This window comes from Cynocephalus volans, chromosome 8, assembly GCF_027409185.1.
Source record: "Cynocephalus volans isolate mCynVol1 chromosome 8, mCynVol1.pri, whole genome shotgun sequence".
Taxonomy (NCBI): Eukaryota; Metazoa; Chordata; class Mammalia; order Dermoptera; family Cynocephalidae; genus Cynocephalus; species Cynocephalus volans.
Window position 1 is genome coordinate 103,412,923 of NC_084467.1, and position 21,093 is coordinate 103,434,015.

Below are 21,093 nucleotides of genomic sequence, written 5' to 3' on the forward strand. Positions count from 1 at the left end.
AGAATTGCTGGAGAGTGAGTCTTCCTGCCCCAGGCAAACCTATATACTAACCCAACTGAGAACAATTGGTTGGGGCAAAAGCCTTACCTGAATAGGAGGTTACTCACTCTGGCAGATAAATATCTTTCATAATGGAAGCATCATCAGATTCCAGAGTCATGAATTAATGAGGTGTGCTAGTCTGCTGCTAGTGCTGTGTTTCTTTAGTTAGAGACATATTTTATCATTTGGTAATCAGGGCCACATAAAGGGTGTGTTGGTTATGATCAACCGTTTGGAGTTATTAATTTACACTCATTTTCTGCTACAGAAACAGCTCTTTGGTTGACTTCCATGACACAGTTGACTGCCTGCCACCAAAAGGCTATCCACTTCAGTTTTCATTCTACTTGCTTGTCTGGACAGTCATTTATTTTCACAATTTCAACTGTTAACCACTGTTATGTCCATGATTGTAAGAAGCACCATTAATTTAATAACACTGGGGGGTGAAGTTGGGAAAGAAGAATCCCTATCACATTAAATATACAACATCTATTGTGAGTGCATCCCTACAACTCACAGCTAAAGACTTACTGCTCTCTCAAGACTCATTGCACAGTCATCCCGTGTGAAGTTTTCCTGACAACCTTCCCCAGTACCAAGCACTCCCTTGTCATGTCACCACTGCACCGTGCATATGCTGTCACACCTACTAAGTGACGATGCACTAACTGTAAGCACCTCAAGGGCAGGAAGTCAGATTCATTGCTGTAGTCCCAGGATCTAATCCAGTACCTGGCTCTATAAATATATATTGAGGGCCTACTATGCGCCTGGCACACTTCCAGACTTGCATCTGTTTGTTAAACAAGAGTTTTTAGCAAACATCTACTCTTCAGTAACATGAGGGATACAAGATGAGAATGTGCCAGCTGCTCAGGCCCTTGATTTATTAGACAGAGATGGGAGCAGTGTATTCATACGAACGTTGTGCTAAACTGAATGTGATCAAGTGCCAAAACATGCAGCCCAGATGCTAAACACTGTGGGTGGTTAAACAAGGGAAAAGTGGGGATGAGCTGAAATCTGAGCTTCTAGAGGAGGGGCCAAGCCTTACACTTTTCTGTAGCTCCAACACCTTCCAATGCCTAACACTAGGCTTGCATTCGAGGTTGACTGAATTAAATAGAAAAACTTCCCCAAGATAATCTTGAAAGAAATGGAATGGTAAGGGGAAAAGAATTACAGACAGGGTGGGTGAACAGCACCAGGAAAGGCTTGGTGGCAGGAATGAATTTAAAAAAAAAAAACTTTTTTATCGTGTAAATGATACATAACACAACATTTACCATTTTAACCATTTTTAAGTGTACCATTCAGCGGTATTAAATACATTAACATTGTTGCACCACCGGGAATGAATGTTTAGGAGTTTCTTTCCAAAGGGCTCATACCTGGCTAATCACACATTTGTTGGTGAAAATAAGAAACAGTTGGTGGAAATAATGGCGGATCAGCGTAAAAGCAGTGCTCCCCCCACAGTTTCCCCATGAACATCTGTAATTTGTTGTGCACATGCTAATGAAAGGCTGTGGTGAGGGCCAGTGGGTACCAGTGCTGTTCCTTGGACGTTTGAATCATCCTTGTGAAGTTTTAAACAAGGAACACTAAATTTATTCCCAATACTGTGGGGCCTTTTGTATTCAAATTAAAAGCACAAATCTCTATTGTGGGGAGAAAAAGTCTTTAGTGGCAACCAGTTGTGTCCACTTAAAGCAATATATATAGTCTTAAGAGAACACTGCATATGATCGTACTACAGCTATTAATAGAGTTTTTATTTTTTTAAGGGGTGTCGTTGTGCGAAGCTGATCTAATCAAGTGTCATAGGCACCCTGGAGAGGGAGGGAGGGGGAAGGAGGAAGGCAGGCCCACCCAGCACCGGGGTAGGGGGCAGAGTCAGGGAGAGCTGGGTTCTGATCTTGCCCCTTGGCTGAGTCCTTGGGCAAGCCACCTGACACTTTGGGTCTCTTAAAATAGAGGATGGAATCCATGGCCTTTAAAATCCTTTCAGCTCTTTCAGTCTTATCCGAACAATTTTTAGCAAGGTCCAAGCAGCTGGTTGGCGGGGTGCTTAGCTCAGGAGGAGAGGGTGAGCGTGCGGGGAGTTGCCTTGAGGGAACAGTAGACACGAGTGGGTGACTTCAGAGTGGTGGAACGCTGGGTGTCCCGGGACAGGGCTAAAGCGATGGGACTTCCAGACGAGTCTTTCCCGGGCCAGCTTTTAAAGGTCGGAGGAAAGTTTCTCGCGGGGTGGGGGCCCTGAGAGGAGGGCTGGGTGGGCTTCGACCCTCCTCCCCTTTAAGCGGGTGGCCCCGGCGCTTCCTCCGTTACCTGGAGCGGGGAGGGGCTTGGGAAAGTTTGTGTTTGTTGCTGGCAAAGCGCCGGATGGGAGGCGCGGGCGGGCGGGCGCTGCGGTTCTTCCCTTTTGCTTTCGGGAAGCGGTCGGGGCTGCACACTCGGATCGGCGGAGCTGGCTCCGGGGCCCGGCCGGCCGGAGGCGGGAGGGAAGGAGGCGGGAGGGAGCGAGCGGAGCCAGGGGCGCACGTACGCCCCAGCGCTGGGATTTATCGGCTCGCGAGGAGAGCGGAGCAGGCGCGCGGCCCAGGCGGAGGAGCGCTGACTCTGGAGCAGCCGGAGCTGGAGGAGGAGGAGGAGGAGAGGCGGCGGGGAAGGCGCGGGAGGGGGAGAGTCGCTCCCGCCCCGCGAGCATGGGGCGCCTGGCGCCGAGGCCGCTGCTGCTGGCGCTCCTGTCGCTGGGTGAGTGCGCGCGGGGACCGGCGGGGCCCCGGGGGGGCTTGGCGGGCGCGGCTACAGCGCGCGGCCTGGGGCGCCGAGGGAGCCCGGGCCGCTGCCGGGATACCCGGTCGGGGTGCGCGGGCTGCACGGCCCGGCGGGGAGCAGCCGCGGGGTCGCCCGGAGCCCGGCGCCCATCCGCCCCGGCCCCGCGTGCGGGTGCAAGCGGCCGCTCCTCCAGGCCGAGCCTCGACCCCACATGTGCCGGGGGGAGTGGCCGTGGCCGGCTTCTCCCCAGCCCTCCCTACCTGTTGGCCGCCGGCAGCCCTGCTCACCTTGAACTCCGGGCCCGGAAGGTGCCTGCGGTCCCAGCTCTGGAGCGGAAATCTGAGCCTTTGCTCTGCCCCGCCATCGCCGCCGCCGGCCGGCTCGCTCCTCGCAGTCGCAGACCCACGCCGAGCTGTCTCTCCAGGGGAGCGAGGGAATCCTCCAACTTCCTCCTACGGAGGTCACGGGGCGGCCCAGAGCGTGGCCATGAAAATCGGTGCGCGAGCCCTTCGGTCATTTTAGTTGTGGCTACATCTTCTGCCTCGGTCTTTTTTTTTTTTTTTTTTTTTTAGCTTTCCTTGAAGCTGCCTGGCTGCATATTTATAACACAAAGACCTAAAGAGCCTGGCTTCTCCAACTTTTTCTGCCTGTTACTTTTCCTCCCTTACACCCTCCAGAAACCTTTGGTGCCTCATGCTGATTTGACCCAGCATCCTCCCCCTACCCAAGGAATCTCGTGTTTTTTTGTTTTTGTTTTCTCTCCATTTTCCATTCACTCCATGCACAGGCACTATCTTCACTTAGATATACACTTATCTTAGATATTCAGTTATCTTAACCAGCCACGGAAGTGTGTTTATTAAGTGCCCACCATGGTACCCGAGGGTTCACCCTTAAATGCTTTGATATTCCTATGGTCAGCGTCAACTAGGACAAGATGAACCCTTTGACCTGGCCACAGGTCTCTTCCAAGCCCCTAGAGAAGGCAGATCTGAATCCTTTACAGAGTGCATGGTGTGTGGTGTCTGTCCCAGCCAGGCCCCAGCTGCACACAGGGTAAATGACTGCTCAGCACTTATGGTCAGAGGGTCCCAGTGGAGGCCTTACATGGCCACTCCCTGCCTTCTGGCACCAGGGCTTGCACTGTCCTAGTCCCCATGACTCCTCCTGCTGGTGAACCAGCCTTTTTAGCTGCTACTGTGTTTTTTTCCTTCACCTTTGAGGGATTTTCTTGAACTCACTCCCTAAGAGAGCTCATCAGCCACAGTGCTTCAGCAGCAACCTGTGTGCAAAAAGCTTCCAGATCTTCCATTTAGTTTTATAGCATGTCTTCTATGGTCTCTGGTCCGTGTGCTTTTAATCTTTCCCTTTCACTCTGGGACCCTAGTTAAGTTCTACCTTTGTAGCACATTGCTGTTGATAGTCCACACCCATCAATTGGCTTATGTGTCTGGGGCAAGCAGGGCCACGAGCTATGGCTGCACAGATTGTGCAATGCACAGCAACTCTAGGAGCTGCTGTTCACCCTGGAGTCTATGTGAATGACTCCCCCTAGAGCTGCACAGTTCACAACCCCTGCACCAATTAAGAGGGTGGGATGAGGTAGAAATTTGAAAAGAATGCCTTCAGTAACTATGGTAAGGGAAAAAAAAAGGGAGAAACTGGCAAAAGCAGAATAAAAGTGGGAAAAGCACAGCTTGGGGAAATCTTGGTTGCATACCAGTGTATCCTGCCCTGGCTGGATGTCCTATGTTAACTACACAGGATTTCTGTGGTGTCACTAGCCAGTGCCTTTTCACCTAACAGTTCTCTGAACTGTCAATGTTCCACCTGATAACTCTGCCCCCACAGAATCTCACTTGGTGTGACTTCAGCCTGACCTCTGGGAAGGCCTCCTTGATTTACACCATTCTAACAGGATACTGATTGCTGAAACTTAATATGTTGGTCAGCAGGATCAGCTTTCCTCCTGTATTGCAACCTGGGTATAATCTTGGTATCACTGCTGTCTTTGACCTCCACATTCACACTGTCCTGCAATTCTGTGGCTTTTTCCATAGCACCATCTCAAGCTTCTCTCCACGCTTCTTATTTCTACAGCTGCTGTCTTAGCCCAGGTCCTGATGGTTCCCCACACAGATAACTCCTGACATCTTCCTGGTTGACTATTTCCTCCAGCCTCCCTTCTAAGTTCGTCATTTTCTGAAAGGATCATTTTTGGGGCTCCTGCCTTTGCCCATTGGTTCCTTATGATTGTCCTTCAAAGAAATGCTGCCCCTTGTGTTGTCTCCACTCTGGTCTTCTCTCTGGTTCAGACACTTCATAAGTAACCTGTTTGCTCTCCTTTAACACAGAGTATATCGGACCTTCTGGCCCCTCCTACTTCTTTCCTCTTGCCTTTACATTTCCTTTTTGCCCTAAAACTCACTGCCTCCATGAAGCTTCCTCACTAAATCTACCTATGATGATTACAGCAGAACCCACTCAGCTTCATTTCACATCTCCTCTTACTCCTCTGCCTGACCTGTCTTGTCCGTCCATTCAGTATGACATTCCTCAAGTGCTCACTCTGTCCGTAAGAGTGTGTTCAGTACTTGAGTCCCAGGCAAACGCCCAGGACACCACGTCTCACTGTGTGGTTGGTGGGGGTGAGTGGACAGATAATAAAAGGGCTAACCACAAGACAGTGAAATACCTGACGTAGAAACAGAGTGCTAGTTAGGAGACAAGGGAGAGGATGATTAATTTTGACTTGGGGGTTGGGGGAGTGGTTTTGCTGAAGAGATGACATTTGAGCTGAGCCTTGGGGATAATTAGAATTTTGAAAGAAAGGATAGAAGAGCATTCTAGGCTCTGGGGAAAAGCATAAAGTATGGATGAGTGAAAGTACATGGCTCATTCAGAAATGGCATGTAAGTTCCATGTAACTGCGGGTGGAAGGAGGAGGAAATAATGGGGGAACAAATGAAAGGTGCGTTCAGGGTAGATCCTGGAGGTTCTGTGCGCTGTGCTGAGAAGCCTGGACGGTGAGGATGGATTTGTTGGCCCTCCAGGTGCTGCCAGGCCGCCTGTGCGTCTCTCATCGTAGCACTTATTATTTCACTGTGTATAATTGTTCCCTTGTCTAGATCCCCACCCTGATGATATCCCCTGGGGGCAGAGTCCATGTTAGTCTTGCTCCCTATAGTATCCCTACTGTTAAGAGGGTATATAACACGAAATGGATAGATATTGGTTTACTGAGTACTTATAAATGTGTATGTCCTTTTATCTCTGGAAATAGGTAGCCATTAAAAGTTTGCAGGGTGAGATTAACAGGACAAGGTGAGGTGTCTGAGGAGGGTAAATCCCCAACTAGTGTGCAGCATGAATTGGAGAGTGGAAGGCATGGAGATTGTGGATAGGGATCAACCTGTTCTCTTTATTATGTCTTTTCAAGCATTTTTTTGCAAATCCATTGAAATGGTTTTTAAATGACAAAAGCATTACATCTATATTTTAAATTTAAAGAATATGGAGGGTATTAATGAGGTAGGTTAAACTGCTTTAACAAATAGACTCAAGGGCCGGCCCGTGGCTCACTCGGGAGAGTGCGGTGCTGATAACACCAAGGCCCCGGGTTCGGATCCCATATAGGGATGGCCGGTTCGCTCACTGGCTGAGCGTGGTGCTGACAACACCAAGCCAAGGGTTAAGATCCCCTTACTGGTCATCTTTTAAAAAAAAAAAAAAAAAAAAACAAATAGACTCAAAACATCGTGGTTCAAATAATAGAAATGTCTTTCATAACAGTGCTGGGGGATCCTGAAGAGGGAAAAGGTGGGTGCAGCACCTGCTCCACGTGGTCACTCTGGCTGCCAGGCTGGTGGCAGTTCTGTCTTTAGCCCATGGTTTCTAAGATCACTTTGGTTGTTGTCTTCACCCTTCCATTCCCCACAAAGGGGGAAAGAGCGTGGAGTAGAATGGATGGAGGCCTCGTGGGCCAAGCTTGGAGGTGGCACATCATCGTTTCTGTACACACTTTGCTGGACAGAGTTTAGTCCCGTGCTCCCCACTGCTGCAAGGGAAGCTGGGAAATGCAGAGAAGCCTGGCAGCCATCTGCCTGCTGCTATGGAGGAAGGGGAGAATGGACTTGGGGGGACAGCCAGCAGTCTCTGAGTCAGTTATGAAGGATAGAAGGTAGAGAAAAAATGTGCCCATCCCCCTGCCCGGCCATAGCCACTCCTTTATAATGTGTGTGTGTCTGTAAACTAAATTTTTTGTTTGTTCTTTCCTCGTAGCTGCTGTACAGGACTCTGTACCTAACAGGCACAGAGTACTAATAGCTACTATTTATAGAGTGCATATCAAGCATCAGGCTCTTACATACATTCTGTTAGTTATCCCTTATAGCAGCACTTTGAGAAAGGCACTGTTATTTTCTCCTTATTACAGATGAGGAAACAGATGCCCAAAAAGTTAAATAACTTGTCCAGAGTCATACAGATACTTCGTGGCAGAGTCAGGATTCGATCTCAGGACTCCCTTCTGCCTCTGCCAAGGAGAAGTTGACTGATGTTCACCATAGCCTTGTGCTGTGTATTGCTTGGGATTAGGTGAGAAAGGATGATAGTGGCTTTTGAAAGCTTTAAAGCACAGTTAAAAACAGGAGGATCTGGGATGTGCACAGCCCAGGCACAATTCCTGAGGGTAGGGCTGGTGCCAGCGCGCACCTCTCAGATGAAGCAACTCTGCAGCCCCTAACGGGTCACTGTGGCTGCTGCGACAACAGGGCCAAAATGCAGTTTCCTCCAGAAGCATTGAAGGAGGAGGAGGGCCAATAGGAGGAACCCGAGTGAATCCACCCAGCTTTCGCAGTCTTTGAAGTGCTGTGGCCTTCAGAGATTCCTTGGCACTCATTTTAGCCTTGTTAACAGAATTCCTGTATCTGCCAAGCTGATTAATGCCTGCCCTGGCTATAATTATTCTTATTAGCCTGGTGAATAGGAATTCTACTTGTCAGTGATCATTCCTTACAAGGCACTCAGGCTAGTCGGCATTTATATGGCTATTTTGTTTTAGCGATGAGCTGCTGAGCTGATTTTTTCCCCCATAGATTGAATGTACATTTTCATATTGGCTCTGCGTCTGGCAGTTAAATAAGGTGTGTGCTTGTCTGTCGGTGTGTGTCTGCCTCTCACTTTATCAAATGAAGTTGGGGGGAAGCTGTCAGGGCAGTTCATAGCTGTTCAGTTTAATTGCATTGGTTTCTTAAAGGCAGGGTTGCAAGGCCATTTGACTGTGCTTTGGGAAAATAACTTGAACTGGCAAAAATTCTTCATAATTTATCTTATGGAAAAGGTGAAGTGCTGCAGTTGGCACAGTCAGTGGTTTTTTAGATCTTGGAATATTTATTTCCACACCAACTGTAGTCTTTGGGAAGCAACAGAATTGGAGCCAGTAGTTAATATAGTCGCGTACTGGCAATGTGATTTCAAGTAGACTAGAGATAATGGCACTATGTATACGTTTGTGTTCTTCAAATGCTGATTTCTCCACAATACTCCCCAAGTGCCTATGCTAGATTATGGAGTCACTAAGCAGTGTGATTCAAGTTTAAGTATGACATTCTGGGACCTTAATTGCATCCTGTTTCACACCTTTATAAGCAGCTGGAACGTGAACTCATTTACATCACTCAGGATATTTCAGGGGGATGGAGAAGTATAGTGTGGCTAGTGTTGCTGTGTCCAGAGTGAATTTGACTTAGAACCATGAAGAACAGAATTATGCTTAAGGGTTCAGGGCACATTTCAGAATGGGTGCTACCTTTGAATCCTAATGAAATAGAAGCAGTATTCAAACAGATGAGTTAGTTCTCAGATATTAAAAGTGACACCAAGTCAAGAATGTCCTGATAATTCTTATTTAGAGCTGGACTAGGCCAGAACTCCCAGGTTGTGGGCCATGTTAAGGGATCTGCATGGGTATCAGGTGGGTTGTATGTGTGTCATGATGTTGATGCCCTTAGCTCCTGGAGCCTACAGGTCAGAGCCTGCTTCTAAACCCAAAGGCCTGTTTACGCAGAGAGCTATACAAATACCATCTCCTGTGTATGCTGTGATTTGGCAAAGGATGCAGTTATCTCTTTCACTTGGTGCCTGAGCCCCTTAGCCCCAGCCTTGGGATGAGCTGTTTAAAGATGGAAGCTGGGAAGCTCAGTGGGGCAGGGTGCACTAGATGTCTGGTTGGTGCCATCACCGGACACTGGATGATTGAGACGAGGGAGGGTCAAGGGCAGGTGCTTGGGTATGCCTGCAGTTAGGGGGCTGGAAATGGAAGGGAGAGTTCTAAAAGGAATGTGTAAGAAGAGTGGGGGAAGAGCCAGAGAGCCCCCTGTTGGAAGCCAAGCAGAGGTGAGTAGGAGTGGATTTGTTAAACAGGGATTGATCAAATGCTGTCAAGAAACCAGAAATGTAAAGACAAAGAGAAGCCCTTGGATTTTAGACCTTGAAGTCTGAACAATGAAGGAGGAAGTAAAATCACAGAAGTTGAGGAGCGAGTGGCATGGGGAGATGATCTCCCACCTTTTCAAGTGGAAGACCACTGGGAGGGTCGTAGCTTGTGGCATGGCAGTGCCAGCCAAACTGACATACGCAGGATCCAGGAGACTCCAGCATGCTGACAGGCCAGCTGCAGGCTCCAGTGGGGAGGGACAGGCCGGAGAGAGGTGAGCAAGCATGACTGCTGGAGCTGGACTCCTGAGGCAGTGGGTCGGGGGTGGGCTCAAGTAGAGGCCCTGGCCTCGGAGTGTGCGGGAGGAGGGCAGGGGGAGATGCAGGGTGTGTGGAGGGTGCAGTGTGGTGTGGACCAGTCTCTGTGGTGTGTTTAGCCTTGTCAGCCCTAGGAGTGGCCCTTAGTCCCCAGACATGCTAGTTAGAAGTCGTCTTTATGTTCCCTTTCCTTCTCTGCACATGCTTAAGGTTTCCCCCATGTCCCTCTGGACATCTTCCATTTGATTGGTGGAGTTAACTTACTTCCTGATAGTTGCTTTTAGGCCTTCAGCTGTTAGATAAAATCTTCAGCTTGAGAACATTGTGCCGTTTTATAACCCATCTTTTTCCCTTTCACATCAACTAAGAGGATTTCAGTGGTTTGTATTGCAAATTAACCATTGCATGTGTGTTCTTAAAAGTGATTTCTGTTCTTTATATCCTTCCCATCCCCCAGTTAAAAATCACTTATGTAGGGGAAAGATAGGGTTGAGACTTCAAGAATCAGCCCTCCATTTGCGTCCTGCCTCCCAGCACTTGACCTTTGGAAAGGTTTCTTAACCTCTTTGAACCTTATTTTCTTCCTCTGTGAAGTGAGAATTATACCTCTTTTGCAGGTGTGTCATGAAGGTTAAAAATAATGTATCTAGAAAACTGCAAACATTAAACATAACGTATGTAAATTCTTAGAATGTTGCTATTCCAAGTATGGCCTGGTCCAGCCTACTCAATCAGGGTCTGCATTTGAACAAGATTCCCAGGGGATTCACATGCATGCTAAAGTTTGAGAAGCCCTAGTCTGGCAGAGCACTTGGCACACAGATTACTTGGCAGCCTGGGCTTTCTCAGAGAGCACTGAGACAAAGGCCATGGTCAGAGTCAGAGATAGAAGAGAGTGGGCTGGGGCTGGGCACATAGATGACATCGTGTGGTCTATCCATGGAAGGAGTGTGGAAGGATGAGGGATGAAGGAATTGAGAGAGCAAATAACATCACAGAGAAGGCTGACCAAGGAGTCCAGGTGGGGCAGGCAGGTGGTGGGGGTTCCAGGCCTGATGAATCCACAGAAAGTTTGAGGGACTGGAGGATGTGATGAGAGTAAAAAGCAGATTCAGAGGCAAGGGATTGGGTGGTCTAGGAAGGTAGGACATAAGGGTCAAAAGAGGTAACTTCTGAGTACAGTGTTGTGGAAGTAGAAATCTAAGGGATGATAGACTGGGTGGCGAGTAGTCAATAAGCCCTTTACTCAGAGTTTTTGTCTCTTCTGCCATTTAGGCCAGTTTAGCTCTAATATCTGATTGGGTTGGGCCTAAGTGGCTTAGGAGACAGCAGTGTGACTTTTTAGAAGCATTAGTCCCAGGTATAGGACAAAGATGAACAGGAGTTCATCTAAGATGAATATCTAAGACGAAGAGGAGTTTGGGGAGCGGGTGTGCTGGGAGGAAACAATATGAAGATTATTTCCTCCCTAAGAAATTCCTTTCTTTTATACATCATTTATTTTGTGCCAGCCCTGCACTTTCCATATATTTACTCATTTAGTAGTCTTCATAACCTCATGAGGTAGGTACTGTTATTACCCCTACTTGATAGATGAGGAAACTGAGTCACAGAGAGGTGAAGTAATTTGCTCAAGGTCACACCATAAGTGGCAGAGCTTCTAGGACTCAAACCCAGATGGTCTGGCTCCAGTGTCTAGGCTTATAATCAAAGTACACTCTTCTTTCTGTGTTAGTCCAGGTCATTCAGAGTCAAAATATGTATTTGAAAACATGGAAAGGAATTGATACAATTAGCTAACATGTGATAACATTTATTCTCTTGTCTTTTTAAGACAGGAGGCTTGGATTCTGACCCTAGTTCTTCCGTTCACTAGCTTTGTGACCTTGGAGAAGTTAACCCCTGTAAAATGAGGGTTGGGCTAGCTGATCCCAAAGGTCTCTGCTCCATGTCCAGAATTCTTCGAGTCCACACTGACCCCTGCTGTTGGCCATATGGGCCTCTTGGTCCAGCCCTGGCTCCCCTGGCTCTCTGCCCATCTTCCCAAACACTCCTCATGTCTGCAGCCTGTGCCTTGTCTCTCACCTGCCTGGCACCTCTCCACCTCGGAAGGCTCGGGGAATTGTTTGTTTTGTCCTGTATCAGCAACTACTTCCTCATTCCAGCCCATTTCCTGTGCTGTGAAACTGGGGATCTTTCTTCGGGGTTATCTAGGGTACAGAGGTGTCCCCACAACCAGGCTGACTGGGCTTTCAGGCAGACTTCTGAGGAAAGTTATAGAAATAGTAAAGCCAATAAGACATCTCTAGATGACAGACTGTGTCTATTATTACTGATTTTTTTGCATATTCTGATTGAGGATATCAGCCATGAGTAAGTTGGGGTAGAGTAATTAAGCCTCAACCCTCAGAACTGTAGCTTGTGTTTTCTTCCACATTTAGCCTTTAAGTCTAGGGAGGAGCCTGGTAGATGGTTGTGCTCCACAGGTTCTCCTTTTCCTGATACACCCCAGACCACAGTGCGAAGAGAAACAGGCATCTTTAGATGTGTCCAGTTATTGATGCTGCTTTGGATTATGCACCTTTCCTGAAGGGTAAGAGAGTTGAAATTCTGGCATCGCCAATCAATAGACTTAATAGGCTAAGAAAGGTGTTCCTAATATTTGGGAACTTTCTTCCTTTTCATTCCCTTGGTCTGAAAAGGGAAGGTTCCAAATAATGTTGGATACATTCTAGAAAGCCTGCATACTGTTGGTAGGAACCTGTGTCTGTGACCTCAGTCCTGTCTGCAACCTGTCTGCTGCCCAGGCCTCCCTGGCTACTTTGAGGTGCTACTATTGATGCTGCTAATCCCAGTGACATTATCTCACTTGTCTGGGATGAAGATATTTCTGAGACTTACCAAGAACCCTCTAGGAGTGAGTTCTGGGCTGTGTTTGAAGTAGCTTGTTATCTTGTGCTATTCCAGAGTTGAAGGGGGGTAGATAGTGCCTTATAAATGTATTGCTCCCCTAGGATATTCTAAGAGCAGAATGTTAGCTGATTTGGTTTCTGTCCAGTGTGCTGCTACTTTGCTTATGTCCCAGTGAGGAGTTAAAACAAACAAAAAAACACTTTAGGCACAGCTATTCATTTTTCCGTTTTCTGAAAGTTGGCATATCCATATGTTTTCTTATTTATTAGAAGACGTTACAGTTCATCATCTTTGATTGAGAAATCCATACAGTAAGTTCCAAGTTAAGATCACAGTGCCCAGCTCAGAGCCTGGCACATGGTGGGCACTTTCGCATTAGTTGAAATGAACACAGTTGTGACCTTGAAGGAGTAAATAATATGTGTCCAACTATTACTCTACCTTCCAATAGAAGACATTCCTACTTTTCTTTGTGGTCTTATTTTTTAGTACTTCAGCAGCATTTGGAGAATATTTACTGTGTTTCTGACAGTGTGGGAGATTACAAAGGAATTAGGAAATGGAGTCCAAAATGGAAACAGAACTAATTATAACTGAACAGCAGAAAGGATTATAGGTGCTTTTTAAAAGTTTGAGTGAACGAGTTACTAGATCGCTGTGCAGATGAGGCTGTCAGAATTATAGGGATGAATCTGAGGCCAGGGGCTATTATTATGGAAAAACTCCACAGAGCAGGTGGAGCTGGAGAGCTGAGAACCAGGAGCAGCGAAGGTGTTTCAGGTATGAAAATGACCAGTGCAGTTGCTCAAAGGTGGGAGTAGATAAATGTGTGCAGGTTGTGTCCCATTTGGGGATTAGCTGACTTAAGCTGGAAAAGTCAGCAAGACCTCGGGGGATGTGGATATTAAAATCTGGGGAGGAGAGGTTGGTGAAGAGGAAGAATGTGAGCAATGTCACCCTGAAAGGTGTTGGCAGGCTCATCAGTGCCCACACCGCAGCTAAGAGTTGGAGTGCACGAGGCTGGCGAGGCCTGCTGTGGCTTGCAGGAAGCTAGTCTGCTAAATGAAGGTAAGTCAGGCCATAACCCTATTTTTCCTTGTTTCTTACCAGGAAAACAGCCCAGAAAACAGTTACTGATGCTCCCCTTAGGTAGTTTATCAGAGCATTTCTTCAAAGGACTATCACCTGATAAGAGACAGATAAGTTTTAGAGGAAGGATGGGGAATTTTAGTTGGTTTTCTATGGAAACAGGGTTTATGCAATCATGTGGTCTATTCACTGGAGTCCCACTTTAATAACAATTTTTCCCACAAACAGCTTTCATCCAATCTGTATGAGTCCCAGAAAGCTTAATGTACTTTATCTGGCTCATAAAGTAACTGGGGAAGTTCCTCTGTTAGCGCATCTCTGGAGTGTCACAGAAGTAGCAAAGTGGACGTGCTGCCTGATGTACCCTCAGGGATCCCACATGCTAGCACCAAGTTAACATGTACCACAGGCATAAAGGCAGTTATCATACAGGAGGATGTGAATTTGGTCCTAAGAAAGTGGCAACAATAAGGCAAGTGTGGTGTGCTGTCCGGTGTGTCCACTTAAGGCATTTGGGCCTCACAACAAAGAAGTATGGAGACAGAGCACAAAATCAAGTTTTGGTGACTCCTCTTGAAGTTCTCCCAAGTATCCTTCACCTGACGCCCTTAGAAACAGCTATAAAATCTGTGCACACATTGCCTTCTTTGGTTTATGGATTTGCTCTGGAATTGTTTCCAGTAGTTTGATTCTTTGGACCTCAAAGGAAACCTCGCTTCCCAGACAGATGAGGACATTGGACCCAGAAGTTCTGCTGCCAGTAGCATGGGCCGGCCTGCGTCATGCACTGTCACTGAGCTGTGTGCCTTCGGAGCACAGGCGGTCAGCATTGTGATCTGTCCATTAGGAGGAGGGTTTGTCTGGCTCACCCCAGACTGTGAGCACTATGAGAGTAGGACCACGTCTGTTTGTGCTTATTCCAGGGTTTAGGACCTTGAATCTTCGAATGATTGAATTAATTTATGTGTTTAGAAAACCCCTGTGAGATATATGTGTAACACATATATAAATACATATTATATAGAATATATATGATACACATATGAAACACTACATGAAATTGTGGACCTTAAGTCATAAAGGGGGCAGAAGTTATCAGTATGTCCCACTAGCTTTTGTATGTGTGCTCATTATCTGTTTTTGCTACCGTTTTGGAAAGAATTATTTGTGACTTCATTTCTAAGAGGTTTGTGTGGTACAGTAGGAGAAAATGGAATCCACACAAGAAAAAGAAGGGAGAGAAAGCCGCTGTTCTCTCTCCTGTGGATTTTTCAGTTTTTTCCTTGGCAGTTTGTGCGGAAGACAAATGATTCATGAGTTCTCATCGTTGTCTGTCCACTCTCTCCACCTCTTCCTCCCTCTCTGGGGTTGATATAACTTCTTCCATTCTAAAATGGCACCTGTTCCCTTCTGAGGTTTCATCCTGGCCATTCACAGTATAGAGAAGCAGTTTCTTCAGCCTACTGCATGCTTCAAATGACTTGTGGCTGGGTTAGTCCAAACCACAGACTTAGTCCTCGTTTTCACTATGCTGGCTAGCAGCCACCCCTAGCCATGTCCAAGGGAAGGGGCACAGTGCTGCTGCCTGGTTCTTCACCACTGGGTATTACCCACCCTGTGCCAGGCACTGTTCTAGAGTTTGGGGCACGTAAAGACATAGACACAGTCCCTGGAGTCCTGTAGCTGCCAGTCTAGTTTTGGAGGCATGACGTATATAAAGAGAGGTGGCTTTGAAGAAGCGTACAAGGATTGTTAGAGACAAGGAAAAAGTGAAATTTCAGAGAAAAGGGAGGATTCTGGGCTACTTTAGGCAGAAAGTAGCCCATTTCCTGCTTTTGCAGAAAATGTCAGACAACTGACATGATCCTGTGTACCTGGCTGTGTCACCTCCTGTGTCTCCTCTCTACCTGTGCATGTATAAAGGCTTTAGTGCCATGTCTGAACTGGGAACCTTTTGTAAGGATCCAAAGCACCTGGGCAGTTAGTTTTTACTAGCCCCAAAGAAGAGTGTTAATAAAATTGATGTGGTCACATTTGGAGTTTGGAATATTGAGATTGTGTCCCCTCCTGGGGTGCTGAGAATTGGTCTGTTTGACTGTTGCTGTGTGTCTAAGTTGTTCCAACCATGGTCTTCACTTTCTGTGATGAGCTTGGTGAAGAGCTTTGTTTGAAAATTTATTGATGGGGGACTGTTTCTGAAATTAATGAGTTTAAGTAACTCCTATTAACCCACCTGGATGATGATCTGCAGATAATTCTGCTTCTAAAATTCCAACAACTCATTGAGATAGGAGTGATCACAGCCATTACATCACTGGGCATGTGGCTAGGCTGGGGATGTGGTGAGCAGCCCCTGCAGGGGCTCATAGTCCAGTAAGGGAGGCAGACAAGCAAACAAGCTCGGGGTGATCTTGGAGGTGAGCAGGTACCTTCTGAGTTTTGCCTGAGCGGGGGGCTGTGGCTGGGGCAGGATCAGGGAAGGCTTCAGCAAGGTGGACTCACTTGAGCTTAAGGATTAAGTCTTGATGATCTGGCAGAGAAGGGGTGGGTAATTTGTTTAGGTAGAGGGAAAAGCATAAGGAAAGAAATACACCCATTTATAAGAGTGTGTTGGTTTTTAATGAGTGAAGAAAGGCTCTTTTTGCAGCTGGAGTGGAGGGTTGAGTTGTAAGGTCTTCAGAGGGAAAGGGTTGAGACTGGAGAGAAAGTCATAAGGTTGTGAAGAGCCTTACATGTCACCTGAAGGAGTATAAGCGTGATGTAAGTAAATTTGTCTGTTTTTTCTGGTTCTGCCTGCCCTTAAATGCTCTAGGTTCCTCCTTCCCTTTATTTACTTGATGTTTTACAAGAGTCTCATCTTGCTGGGGGACTCCTGTCCTCCCAGCTTTTCCATGAGCCCACCACATGAAGTTTCATTTTCATCAACTCTGACACCTGGCTAGGTGTTGGCTCATCAACTTTACATGATGATGTGGTTCTGCACACAGTAGGTGTTCAGTAAAGAATTTCTGAATGAAGGAATGAAATATCAGATTGATGTAGTTAGTCTTTTCCTAAAAGGGCATGTGAACCCAGTGTCTTTTTTTGTTCAATTCCTTGCAGGCAAACTGTCACACTGTACTCCTTGCTGAGTCTCTTCAGGAAAGCTGGGCATGTACCCTATACCACCCATGGCATCTGTAAATGTCAAGGGTGGGCTTAAGGCTTCATTGGGGTGGAGAGATGGGCAAGGTAAAGGAAGAGCAGAACATAGGTGTAGGAAACAGTAAGGTAAGTGGAGAGAGGACAACTGCCCAAGGGAGGGATTGGGGGAGAACTTCACCAACAATTATCTCAGGTGCTTTTCATGCCGAAATGCGAGTTTAAACCCAGTGTGAATCCCCCATTCTTTTTAAACCACAGGCCAAAAGGAGGACCAGGTGTTCACACAGAACTTGGCAGACAATATTGGCCTGTTTGAACGTGGAGAGGATTGAAAATGGCTGAGTGGTGAGGGATTCTGGGCAGTGCTTGGGCTCTAGCAGCTGGTAATTTTACAGAATGCTCTGAAATAATCCTTGTGGCCAGATCTTGCCTCAGCCTTTTCTGTCTTTAGTCCTTGGACAGAATTGTTTAAATCATTTCATGTTTATTGAGTTATTTTGGTTACTCATCACTACAGATCACCTTAAAGTGGTTTTTGCATCTTTTTTTTTTATTATCAGTTGATCACATAATTTCTCAGAACTTCAGTTTCCTTATTTAATCCTTTCAAGATCAAGTATTAAATCATGTGAACAGGATTTGTAAACTGTAAAGCAATGCTATAAATGTAAGCTGGTTTTTGTCAATTACTGAGTCCTTAATGGCAAAGCAGTCTACTCAATAGTTGGTTTACTGTATTGGGATTCCAGTAGAGAAGCAGAGCCTGTGTAAATATTACGGAATAAGGCATTTATTAGAGGAATTAAACTTTACACAATTATGGGAGGAGCTGGGGAAGTGAAGATTTGAAAAGGAGAGTTGGAGGATCAGGGAAAAGTCTCTAGTCAGCCTTCCTGTGGGGTGGACAAGTTGAGGCTTGCAGAGGAATCAGAAAGCCAGGCCTAGTGGGACTGTGAAGGCAGACTGGTGTAAAGGTCTGAGGAAGGGTAATCACCTCTTCACTAACCTCTGAGATTGTAACCAAGCATCTGGTGGTCTCGGAATCATGTTGGTCTATAAGAATAGCATTTGGGAAGAAAACAGGAGCAGAAGGAGCAGGACAAACCGGTTCCCTCTAGCACCCCAGCATCCATCTCTCACTGCCTTTAACCAAGCGGACCACCAGATGTAATGGCTGCTGCTTCTCTTCCACCTCTCAAATCTCACATGAAGTTGTTTTGTTCAACTGTAAGCCGGAACAGCACAGAGGAGAGGATTCTGGGAAATGTAGTTCCAGTTTCGCTAAGTTGGCATGGTACAAAACCTCACAATGCAGAATTAAGGATTTGGCATGGCTCTGGCCTCCAAGAATCTCTGAAAGGGCACAGAACTAACTGGAAGTGATGTTATGGTTATATGATCTAGAAGGAATTTGGTTAGCTCATGATGCACCCTTAAGAAGTGACTAGCAGGTTTTTTCCTCAGTTGCTTGTGGCACTGCATCTCTTTCTGCCTTCCTTGTCTATAACGCAGAAAGTGATGGTTCTGTTGGCAGCAAAACTAGGTAAAGTTGCATTGACTACAAAGAGCCCATCAGTTCTGATGGAGTGAACAGTCTCCTTTCCGTCATGTCCTTTCTATCTTGTTTGACCTGGGGAATATATGTATGAAGGTTACAAGAAAATATCTGGATATAAATGACAACAGCTAACAGTAGCCAGAAACTGTCATGTAAATGTTAAGTGAAAACAAGGTTTAAATCTCTGAGCCACTTTCACCCTTGCAGCCTGTTAATTACACTACCCCTGCCTTGGGTTTCTGTAGCCAGGCACAGGCTATCTAGGACTCAGGGAGTGCCTTCTACAGTAATTTTAGCCCCTGGGAAAAATAACAGACTGTAAGATTTAGTGACCACACTTGGATGTTAGCATCACTCAGAACTCTTACCATTTTGATCTTCAACTCTGATATTTCCCTCAGTGACACAACCTCTTGCCTTTACTCTATTCAGATTCCCTCGTGTCTGTTGAAAGTAGTCTTCATCCTCACTGTGATCCTCCTAATCTTGAACATTCCTCTTTTCTAGTACACCAGACCATTCTCACTCTACTTGGATTCTAATTCCAGTCTCCAGGGCAGACTGGTGGTCAGAATTTCAGTAGTGAGCTTGTTAACATCCCAGGACCTTATATTTCTTTGCTAGTCCTCATATTGTATTTGAGTAATCCACACCAACCATAAACTGTAAGCCTGGGCTTTATAATCTAGCTGGGGAAAATATCAAAGCCTGCTCACCTGAGTTTCCGACAAATTTATGGCATCTTCACTGCAGTTCGGCCCTCCTTCATGTTCATTTTAGGATGATTTCCTGTTACATTCCTTCTGTTGCTTATTCTACACCTGTTCTATGATCTTCGGTGTCAGAACACCTTTCTGCTACTCTACGGAGACAATAGAGGCCAACCAGAGGTTCCTTAAGCTTTTTGCCTCAAAAGCTTTTTAAATTTTTACCCATCCTTTCCTCCTTCTAACCTGAAAAAGTGAGAGTTTTGTCTTTGGCTCTTTTTCCTCTCTGTGTATGCATGCTCACTATGGGACCCCCATGCAACTTGTAGCTTTAAATACCATCTATGTGCTGATGGCTCTTCAATTAGTATCTCCAGCGTGGACCTCCTCCCTGAGCTCCAGACTTGTACATCGCACTGCCTACTCCACTTGATGTCGAATAGGGATCTCACATTTTAAGCAGCCAGAAGAGAACTCTGGCTTTGCCTGGTACATATTTGCTTCCCTCCAGTTACTTTGCTGTCTCAGTAAATGGCATCGCCATGTCCCCAAGATGCTCATGCCAGAAGCCTGGATTGTCCTTGATTTCCTCTCTTCCCCGGTCTCCGCATTCAAGATGTCAGGATGCCTTTCATTTATATACTAGTTGTGTCCTGAATCGGACTGCTCCCAAGAATCACCACCACTACAACCCGTGGCCAGGTGTCTGTCATCTTTTCCTGGCCTGCTGTAACTTCCTCTGTACTGGTGTCCTTGCTTCCAAATCAGCCACATATTTCACACAGCAACCAGGTTGGAATTTCTACAAATAAAGCAGGTTCTATCGTTTGCTAGTTTATGTGCTTCCATTTGACCCAGAATCCAAGGCCTTCGCCCCCTCATTCATTATAATACAGTCACCCTAATCTTTTTTCTGTCCCCGGAACATGCCAAGCCTGTTCCATCACAGTGTTTCTATGTTCGCCATTCTCTCTGTCTGGAGCAGTCTTGCACCAGAGCTTCAGCCACCGTCTCCTCATTCTGCTCTGAACTTAAACATGATCCTCTTGGAGCGGCCCTCCTGAGCACACTTCACCCCATCACAACTGTACTGTCCTGTTTTAATTTATAGCATTTACCAGTGGGTGTGTTTTCTCACTCTCTCCTTACTACAGCACAAGCCTTTTACAAGCAGGGACTTTGGGTCGTGTGTCCCCGGTACCTAGAAGGTACTCACAGGGACTGACTGGCAGACTTCCCAGGATGAACCTCTGGCTGTGCCCTTCATCTCCTCTGGCCCGCTTCTGTCTTTTCACCGTTGTGCCCTCTCTTCCCTGCATCTGACTGTTCCTTCTCTACTGGCTTACTCTCCAGATCCCAACCCATGTCACTGGAAATGCACTTCTGTGGAGGTCAAGTGATTACTTAGTAACCAATTCAGCACCTATCGTCCTTGACTCTTCTCTGTGGTTGACATTCTTCTTCTTTTTTTTTTTTCCAAACAGAAGCATATTCTAGGAATCTGCTCTAGGTATTGTGCAGGAGGTAGTCAAGGAGCCTTAAAGGAGCTTGTGTTCTTCTAGAATCCAGTAGATGGGTATGTCCACAAGCAGCACAGTAGATGTTATTCCCAACCCTTCCTTCTTAATTCTTTCATCTCTTGGCAGCTAGGACATGTGCCTCTTCTGGCTTTCCTCCGTACTGGCTGCTATTCCCTTTTTCTTTGTAACTGTTTTTCTTCTGCTTTTGTCTTACATAAAGGATTTCGCTGTGGTTTTGTCGCTTTCCCTCTTGTCTGTACTCCATCTCTTGGTGACCACATTTTCACCTTTAGGCAGATTTTCTCCTTGCTCACTTCCTTCCATGCATGTGCCCCCACGTTTGTGTTAGGCTAAAATATATTTTAAGGGCTTCTGTTCCAGCTGCCTGGTGGACATTTCAACTTGTCTAAATCTCACAGACTATTTTTCCCCACAGTGTTTCCTTAGAAAATAGCTTTCGCCAGCTACTGACTCCCCTGTGACTTCTCTCTCACCTCACAGGTCTGCTGGCTGCCCCTTCCTCCAGTGCTGCCCTTGAAGCTGCCACTTTCGGTCCTCTGCGTTTTGACTCTCATTGCCTCTC

At 46.4% G+C, this 21,093-nt stretch overlaps 1 protein-coding gene across 1 annotated transcript in view; it reads left to right on the forward strand.

The window, feature by feature from the left end:
* The first annotated feature begins 2,741 nt into the window (after positions 1-2,741).
* The window catches only part of PTGFRN (prostaglandin F2 receptor inhibitor), a 78,125-nt gene continuing 59,773 nt past the window's right edge, over positions 2,742-21,093 (forward strand). The window contains exon 1 of the mRNA XM_063106402.1: positions 2,742-2,802. Coding sequence (XP_062962472.1) covers positions 2,754-2,802 — 49 coding nt within the window. The 5' untranslated portion in view covers positions 2,742-2,753. The remainder of the gene's footprint in view (positions 2,803-21,093) is intronic.